At 32.7% G+C, this 8,999-nt stretch overlaps 1 protein-coding gene across 2 annotated transcripts; it reads left to right on the top strand.

Moving 5' to 3' along the window:
* The first annotated feature begins 3,894 nt into the window (after positions 1-3,894).
* Positions 3,895-6,754, top strand: LOC112017729 (protein neprosin). 2 transcript variants are annotated; one of them, XM_024050184.2, is made up of 7 exons: positions 3,895-4,232; positions 4,420-4,506; positions 4,616-4,852; positions 4,967-5,131; positions 5,240-5,293; positions 5,429-5,575; positions 5,930-6,016. In XM_024050184.2, the coding sequence occupies exons 1-7, from the start codon at positions 4,044-4,046 to the stop codon at positions 5,930-5,932; spliced, it is 882 nt and encodes a 293-aa protein (XP_023905952.1). In that variant the 5' UTR covers positions 3,895-4,043; the 3' UTR covers positions 5,933-6,016. The 2 variants fall into 2 exon arrangements, with proteins under 2 accessions (XP_023905952.1, XP_023905951.2); XM_024050183.2 differs by having other exon boundaries at positions 3,896-4,232; positions 5,933-6,754.
* The last annotated feature ends 2,245 nt before the right edge of the window (positions 6,755-8,999 follow it).

The raw sequence follows: 8,999 nt of genomic DNA, 5'->3' as shown, positions 1-8,999 counted from the left end.
CCACCATTCAAACACTTTGTATTTAATTTCACCCTTTTTGGCTTTGGAATTCATGATTTTGCACCTTTTTTTTTAATTTGTTTGTTCTTATGGTCTTTATTTTGATGCGTGAATCAAAGTTGGACAAAGTACAGTATCGGTAATATGTAGTAATGTTAATTTTTTTAAAGGAAATTGTAGCCTTAGGCTACAACTAAGTTTATAGCTAAAACCTTGCCCATTTGTTTATACAAAAGACAACTATCTATGTGGTAGACTGTGATTTACCCTTTATTTCTATAACACTCACAATCAATCACTTAACAAAGTTGAAGGAAGGGGTCAGGAAAAGGGTGTAGTCCTAGAATTATTGTTTGCAATGCAGTTTCCATGATGTATGGTCTATAGCACTTTGCAAGGATAAGTCCGAATTTGGAGTCAGGAGGGCGGCTTTGCTACTAGTTGTGTGCGGCAACTCTGGCTTCCAACTTTGCTGCTTAGATGTTTAAGGGTTTTTATTTTATTTTATTTTTTTTGCTACTAGGTAAGGACAAAATAATTTGGTTTAAATTTTTTTTAAAAGGCTGGGTTGTTTGTTTTGGGTAATTTTTGTTGGTTGAGCTTAATTATTTTAGTTTTGTTATAGGTAATTTTTGTTATTGTGCTAATTTTTTTTATGGCCTTTCAAAGGAGGAAAATGTTAAAGACACAAACTTTTTTTATAAATTAATGAAATGGTGAGCCGTTATTGGTAAGTAAAAAAATTATATAAGTAGTGTGCCTAGATATGAACCAATAAATTTTTTTTATCTCAACAGTTTGTAAACATATTGTAGAAACATTTGTGACTATAGTATATTACTCTTAGAAGAATCAATGATATTGTTAAGGGTGGAAACTGTAATTTTATAAACAAAATTGCTAAAATTAATACCTATGTATATATACTAATATTTAAGATAAAAAATGGGGGGAGGGGGGGTGGTCCCTAGCTCTTTGAAGAAATTCCAAATATTTTCATGCACTCATTTTACATTCGCAGCGTTACACAATACCCATAATTAATGTACCAATGTACACAATATCATATTCACCTAATTCACTTATGCAAAAGATAACCAAAATAAGATTATCTTGTTGAATAACAACATTGGAATTGATTTTAAAGTTTAAGGCAACATGGTTGTGGTGGCTTCTATGTGAGAGTTGAGAGTAGTAGGACAAAAGAGTTTGTAAGGTTGAAATTTATCAACCATCTTGTTGGCTTTATTCCGTGCCAATTTGTTTGTAATTTAAGCACTTAGTAACCTTGTATTTAGGTGGGATTATTATAAGGGTAGTGTGTGAGAAGATGTGAAGAAAAGTTCAAGTATGTGCAAGAAGGCAGAGATTCGCGGCTAGGACTCACAGCTGACTCGCGACTGGCAAGCCACCAAGTGTAGGCACATGAGATGCACACATGGAGAGCTGAAGGGTTGCGCTAGCTGTCGCACTACAGGACAAAAGTCCCAGGCTGGCTAGGCCGTTATCTCGCAGCTTGAATTCGCGACTCAGACTAGTCGCGAGGTCAAGCCGCCAATCAGCCCTGTTTGGCAAAAATTGACTCTTCGTATTCCAAACACACACCACTATATATAGACCCTTATATCCACTAAATTGAGAGCTCTTCCAGAGAGAATTTTGTGAGGGAAACCCTAGAGCAAAACAAGATTGCCTCATCTCCAATCTTCATCTAAGAGACTTTACAAATTCCTCTACTCTCTTCCTCTCAATTGTTACATCCTTGAGAGGTCATTGACCATATCCTTTTCTCATCACACCCACGTCTGTGAGAAAGTTCATTTGGTGTTAAGGGAAGCAGTTTGGAAGGAACCAATATCCATTGGTTGATGCTATGGTTTAGTAGCGGAATCCAGTAAGTTAGAAAAGAAAAAGGTTCGGCGCAACCTCGTTAGAGCAGGAAGCTTGGAGGACTTAGGTATCTGGGTAGATTAGGCTTGGAGGGTCTATTGCTGTTCATGTATCTCAACTACATTTTTTAATGGATTATTGATCTCTTGGAGGGCGGCGGAGAGGTTTTACGCTGAGGGTTTCGGTTTCCTTTTCGATAACACATCGCGTGTTGTCCTTGTGTTTGCATCTCTCTTCCCTTTATCTTTGCCTTTTATTTTCTGTTGTGGATGTGATTATATTTGGCTTAAATCGTTTATTAATTCTGTGTTTAGCTTATGTTCATGTTCCGCATATTAATTGTTTGATAATAAGCTTGAATTGGTAATTTGTTGTTGGGGGCCTAAACGTTCATAGTTTTTTCAACGCTATTTGAACTTTCAGAGTTCCAATTTGGGTTGTGGTATACTTTTTTGGTTTCTGGGCCCACCAAAGTCTGTCTAACTATCACATAGTATTGCTGCAAGAAGAGTAAAATTGCGACCCTCATACATACTAATATTCAGATATTTAGGGCAAAAAATGATAGTTCTCTTCATATTAGGAGTAATGGGCCCTAAAATTGAAAATTATAGAGGCTAGAATGGTGAAGAGACAGGTACGGAAAATAATAGTACTACTCACTGGAAAATATTAAAACTATTTAAGAAGTAAAGAAATAAAGCGTAGATTCGAACTATGCAAGAACAACATTATTTGTACAAAATTGTTTCCAAAAAAAAAAATCTCTTTTAATCTTAACATAAAAGATTTTTCATTTTACAATGATTTATATTTTCAAGTTATGGCAATATTTTTATGCATCGCTTGAATATAAGTTTAATATCATTTATTTGAATGAAATTGTTTCCAAATTTTTTTTAAAAAAATATAAGTATTTTACAATCTTGATAGTATAGATTTTTAATTTTGCAATGACTTATATTTTCATGGAAATATGTCTACGCATCTCTTGGATATAAATTGTATATCATTTTGTTATTTTTCTATGTGTGAGTAGTGTAATTTTCATAAGGAAACCTTTTGATTACAAAAGGTTGAAGGAATTGGATGGTTTATATTTTTCTGTTTTGGATCCATAGGAGCTGACCCAAAATTTTGGGACTAATACTTTGTTATCAGAAGTACAAGTATTCCTCATATAAAAACTCTACAGAATATTTAAAACTACTCCTAAAATAAATTTAAAGACATATAAGGAAATTTCATTTTGGCATTCTTCAAAAAAAATTAATAAAATTATTTTACAAAATTTAAACCTCATCAATTCTCACTTCCCACTATTGCTCTTTTTGTTTTGTCGTTAATATTCTCTAGAAAATGAGTAATTTTTCAAAAGTATTTTCTATAAAACTATATATGTCATTTTACTATGTTTGGTAGCAACCTTAAATGTGTTGGAAAATGATTATCTAATTTCCCTTATTTAGCTTGCCATGAGATTCGAGTAGTTTTCCAAAAAAAAAAGTTATAAAATAGTGGAAAATAGTTTTTAAAAATGAGGCATACTTTTTATATTGACCAAAAATAGTTTCCTTTGACTCATTTTTTCTTACGCTAACAGACATCGGAAAACACAAAAAACTATTTTAACACAAGGTTTTCCACCAAAACAAATAGACATTCTTCTCTTTCTTCAAATCGGATAAAAAATTAAATCATTACAAAATTTCTCATTTATCTCAAATTCTCTAATTTTAACTTAAAACAACAAACTTCATAAAATTTTAGCCTGTGGAACCGTTCAAAGAGGATGAATTATTTCCCTTGAATTTTGACCAATCTTGCAAAATGACAAAGAGACAAAAGAATCGCAGTAGTCAATAGGAAATTAAATAGGAAGTTTGTACTTATAAGGTGAAAAAATTAATGTAAAATAGCTAAATCAAAAGTCTTTTTAGACATGGCCAAAAATAGGGTGATCCTTACTATAGAAGTTTGAATGTGTATATATATTGATAAATAGCACTTGAAACAGTTCAAAGAGGATGAACAAATGCACGTTTAAGGATTGCAAAGGGGACAATCAAAGATAGCTATTACATCTCACATTTAAGTATTGCAAAGGGGACGACCAAAGCTAGCTACTTGGTTCGAATATTAGCTAGTCACTCATGGCTCTACCTTCTGGAAGCGAGAGCAGGTGGTCAAGGGTGTTAAAGATGACTTTCTGCTTGTTCTTTCTCATACCAATGTCATCAGTTGGAAATAGAAACACTAACACCATATTCAATAAGAAACAAAAACTGGAGGTTCAGCAGCAATTGAAGCGCCTTAACAAGCCTGCTCTTAAATCCATCGAGGTTATTAATCACTTCATATAACATGTTTGTGTTCTATATTGTATTTTCTGCTTTAGTCTTAGAAGAGTCATTCACTTTTGTGGTGTCTTCATAAGTCCCATGTACAATAGCAGTGTAATTTTATTACGACACTGAGAATTCAAACTAATATCTATTTATGTGTGTTGAGAAAATGTATTTGATACAGAGCCCAGATGGAGATATAATCGATTGCGTAGATATAAACAAGCAACCAGCTTTTGATCATCCTTTGTTAAAAAATCACACAATTCAGGTAACTAGTTTAATTAAGTATGTATTATTTGGTATCACGAGTAATTTGATACTTATTGTATGTATGGTATGGGCTGGGTTTGCATTGGTATCTATGCGGAATGCAATAGATGAGACCAAGTTCTTACCCAAAAGGGTTTTCATTCGATGAGAGTAATAGCGTCTCTTCAAACTCCGAGCCCAAATTTACTCAGCCATGGCACTTGAATGGAAGGTGCCCAGAAGGAACAATTCCCATAAGAAGAACTAAAGAAGAAGATTTATTAAGGGCAGGCTCTGCAGCAAATTATGGAAGGAAAAAACACCATTCCATCCTTAGTACTGATAATGCTGGAATTATCCATGAGGTAATATTTAATTTTTAACCAATATTATTAATAAGTTTGAGCTTAACGGTATCTACTATAATGAAGGACTCAACTCGACATTCACAACCTTTATTTTTCTTGTTGAGTTTCTAGTATGCAATACTTATTGAGGAAGGAGATAAGTACTATGGAACGATGGCAGAGATGAACTTTTGGAATCCCCATACCCAGGAAACAGGTGAGATGAGCGTGTCTCAATTCTGGATTGCAGCTGGTGAAACTGATCAAGATCTTGATACCATTGAAGCCGGCGCAATAGTATATATAGTTTCATCATCATCTTTTCTTTCAGGCGCATGCTATACAATTAATTACTAATAATTTTCCTTTTTTTTTTTTACAAAATTATTTTCTGTGGAAAAACAGGTCTACGTAGATCATTATGGAGATTCCCAAACTAGACTCTTCACGTATTGGACTGTATGTGTTTTAATATTTGACTTACCTGCCAGCACTATCCATGCTTAAATATATATACTATTTCATTTTTATAAAACGTTTTTTTATTTATAGTTTTTTTAACTTTTCATTTTTATTTTTTTATCATGGCCGTAGGATGATTCATATAGAACCACAGGTTGCTACAATCTGGATTGCCCTGGCTTTGTTCAAGTCGACAACCATATTGCGGCGGGTGCAGCCGTCACCCCTTATTCCACCTATGGTGGTACCCAACGTGCACTCAAATTCTATGTTTATAAGGTAGTACAATATTTCAATTTAATTACTTTATCAAATACTTTTACTTTTTGGATACACATAATAAGATATTTTTGAAATTCTTCTGGTTTTAGTTGTAACAGTGTATGTTTGAAATTCTTATTTCTTGGTTTATGTATTCTTATATACAACATTTTAAATTTAAATTTTTAATTTTTTTTCCTATAAACAATTTATTTTTACCTAACTTATTTTTAAAAACAGTGAATTTAAATGTCCATATTGTTTTGCACAAAAAGATTCTTTTTTTTTTTTTTTTTCTCTTTCATTAGTCTTTACACCTTCATTTATCATTCAAAATATTACAAACTGATTTGCATGACATGTACAATGAAGTAGGACACTGATGGAAATGGAGACTGGTGGTTGAGAATTGCGGAAAGAGACTTCGGATATTGGCCATCTTCCATATTCTCGCTCCTGTCTAATAGTGCTTCATCGGTTCAATGGGGAGGAGAGGTGACAAACTTAAAGCAAGATGGGCAGCACACCACAACACAAATGGGCAGTGGCCATTTCCCTGAAGAAGGACCTCGCAAGGCTAGTTTCTTCGGTAATCTCAATGTTATTGATGGTTTACAAATTCTTAGGGGTCCCAGGAACAGTCATACAATTGCAACGTATCCCAATTGCTATAATATCATAAATTATGGAGACTTCTTTTATTACGGTGGTCCTGGTAGAAACGCCAATTGTCCATGATCATTTAGATTATTGTTTCAAAATAAGGAGAAAGAGGGAAACATACGAAGAGGGAAATGATTTTCTTGTTTTCTTCGTGTCACTCCAAATCAATATCATATACTATATAATAAAAGTTGGGCTTTAAAATATGTGGTTGTACCATGTGACTTCACCAAATTATAAAAAGTTTGGTAAATTTATATATATATTGTTCTTATCTTCTTCTCCTATAATTTCTAAGTTGATAAAAATTTCAATTTGAATACAATCCAAATTGTTCATCTAATCTTTCTATTATTAATTTTTCTATAATTTCTAAGTGATTTATTTAATTAGCAATAGAAGATCTACTTCATTTCTGATTTATGAGTTCTAGCATTCTGGGGGATTAGAATTTTAGTTTCACACTAATTGTTCATATCAACATTAATTTTTTTTTCCTAAAAAAAACATTAATTAAAAATAAAAAAAAAACAATCATAGTACATGTATACAACTACTAATATTAACCTTTAATGTTGTTTAAATACTGAAAACCGTTGTTCAAAATACACTACCAAATAGCCCCTTAGTTCTTCTTATCTTTTATTTAAGTTACATATGATTCTTAATTAAACTGTGCATCGCATGAGCATAATACTAGTATATATATATATATATATTGTAAAGTTGTAATTTACAACTATGTGTTTTGTTAACTTTAATTCTGTGCCAAATTTGATTGTAATTCTGTTTAATTTTTTGTACCCTGTATTTAATGTGAGATTTCATTGTAAGAGTTATGTGTAAGAGAGAGTGTGTGAAGACTCAAGGCAAATTGAAGACTGAGGTGTTTTTGCGGGTAGCTCGCGAGTAAGCTTCCTGCGAAGTGATGCATATGTCCTGCACATAACTGGAATGCGAAGAGTCAGGACATGATGGAAACAACTGGTTTTTGCGAGTATCTCACGGGTGCCTTCCCGCGAGACACCCAAGAAACATTTTATTTTGCCAAATTGTCATTTCTGATACACATTATTTGTACTCACACTATATATACCCATATTGCCCACAGATGTTGAGGAGTGCTTTTGAGAGAAAAACCGTAGCTACAAACCTTGAGAGTTAGAGATTGTTATACTCACAATTCTCTGCATAATTGCTTGTGTATTTTCCTCAAGTTTTACCTCTCCATTTCCATACCATTGAGAGGTTGATAGGCTAAACACTTACCACACCCTTTCAGAATGTCAAGTGAGGTTTTGGTGATGTTGGAAAGCATTGGAAGAAGCCAGGCTTTGGCAGATGCAATCAGGCATATTACAGGATTAGGAAAGCTAGACAAGACACAGTTCTAAGAAATCTTATTGGAGTAGAAGCTTGGAGGGCTTAGGTGCATCGAGTAGATTAGGCTTGGAGGATCTCTTGCTAACCCATGTATCCCAACTAATTGTCTAGTGGATTGATTACCACTTGGAGGGTGGCGGAGAGGTTTTTCGTCGAGTTCTTTGATTTCCTCTTCGATAACACATCGGCGTGTTATCTTGTATTTGTATTCTTCTTCCCTACTCTTTTAGCTTTCATATTACTGCTATGTTATATTGATAATGACTTAGAGTAGTTTATTTGTTTATCCGCTCGCATTTACTCTATTCCGCACTTAGTATAAGTTAGAGTAAAATATATCAAACCATATATATATGTGTGTGTGTGTGTGTGTGTGTGTGTGTATTTAAGATTAATATTAGATTTCAAAATCAATAAAAATATAGGAGCCGTTTGATATGGCATTTTAAGCAATAGTTTTCAGTTTTTAAACGATATTACATTTATTTTCACACATTTTTTTAACCACACATATTTCTAAAAAATACAAACAATGTTACTAGAACAATGTTACCAAATGAGCCCATAATCTGCTATATATGATGAGTTGGATTTAGAACATTCCCATTGGCAATTGCAAATGGGAAATGTAGGGAAAAAGTACAATCAAGGCACAAAAAGGTGTTGGCAATTGGACTTGTAAAATGGCAGAATTGCAAATTTTTTACAATTGTGCTAAAGTGCTATCATAAATATAAAATGGCACTGTAGCACAATTGTAAAAATTATAATATATTTTAATTAATAAAGTGAAAAAGAGATGGGGGAGAAGAGAGAGAGAGAACTGTATTGGAATATATTATATTATTTTAATGAGTAAAATAAAAAAATAAAAATTGAGATGTTAAATGTACTATAAAATAGTATGGTATAATTAATAACGTAACTTTTTAAAATAGTAAAATAGAATAAGATTTAATTTTTCATTGCAAATGCTCTTAGAATGGCCAATTCATTATTTATTAGCAAAGATATTTACCAACCGAGCTATTCTTTTCAATGATATCAATCATATCATGTAGTACGAGATTTTCTATTTTTTATTTTTGATAAGACAGTACGAGATTTTTTTTTTCTTTTTTTGATAAGACAGTACGGGATTTTTTTTTTTTCAAAGACTTGTGCCAATCCATTAGCTATATGCAAAGGGCCCTAATGAGTAATGACCGAGCAATATATTCTTTTCAAACCGCAATACACGTAGATCTGTTCAGAGAAAACGGGTGCACCTATCTTGCTTCTTCTTCTTTTTTATTTATTATTTATTTATTTATTTATTTTTATTTATTTATTTTATTGAAACTGAACCTGGATATTTCATTAACCCGAAATTGGCATACAACAGAGGCCTTAAGAG

Source organism: Quercus suber, unplaced genomic scaffold, assembly GCF_002906115.3.
Source record: "Quercus suber isolate HL8 unplaced genomic scaffold, Cork oak 2.0 scaffold_174, whole genome shotgun sequence".
NCBI classification, from domain to species: Eukaryota; Viridiplantae; Streptophyta; class Magnoliopsida; order Fagales; family Fagaceae; genus Quercus; species Quercus suber.
The sequence above is the reverse complement of the archived record's forward strand: the minus strand, read 5'-3'. Positions and strand labels throughout refer to the sequence as shown.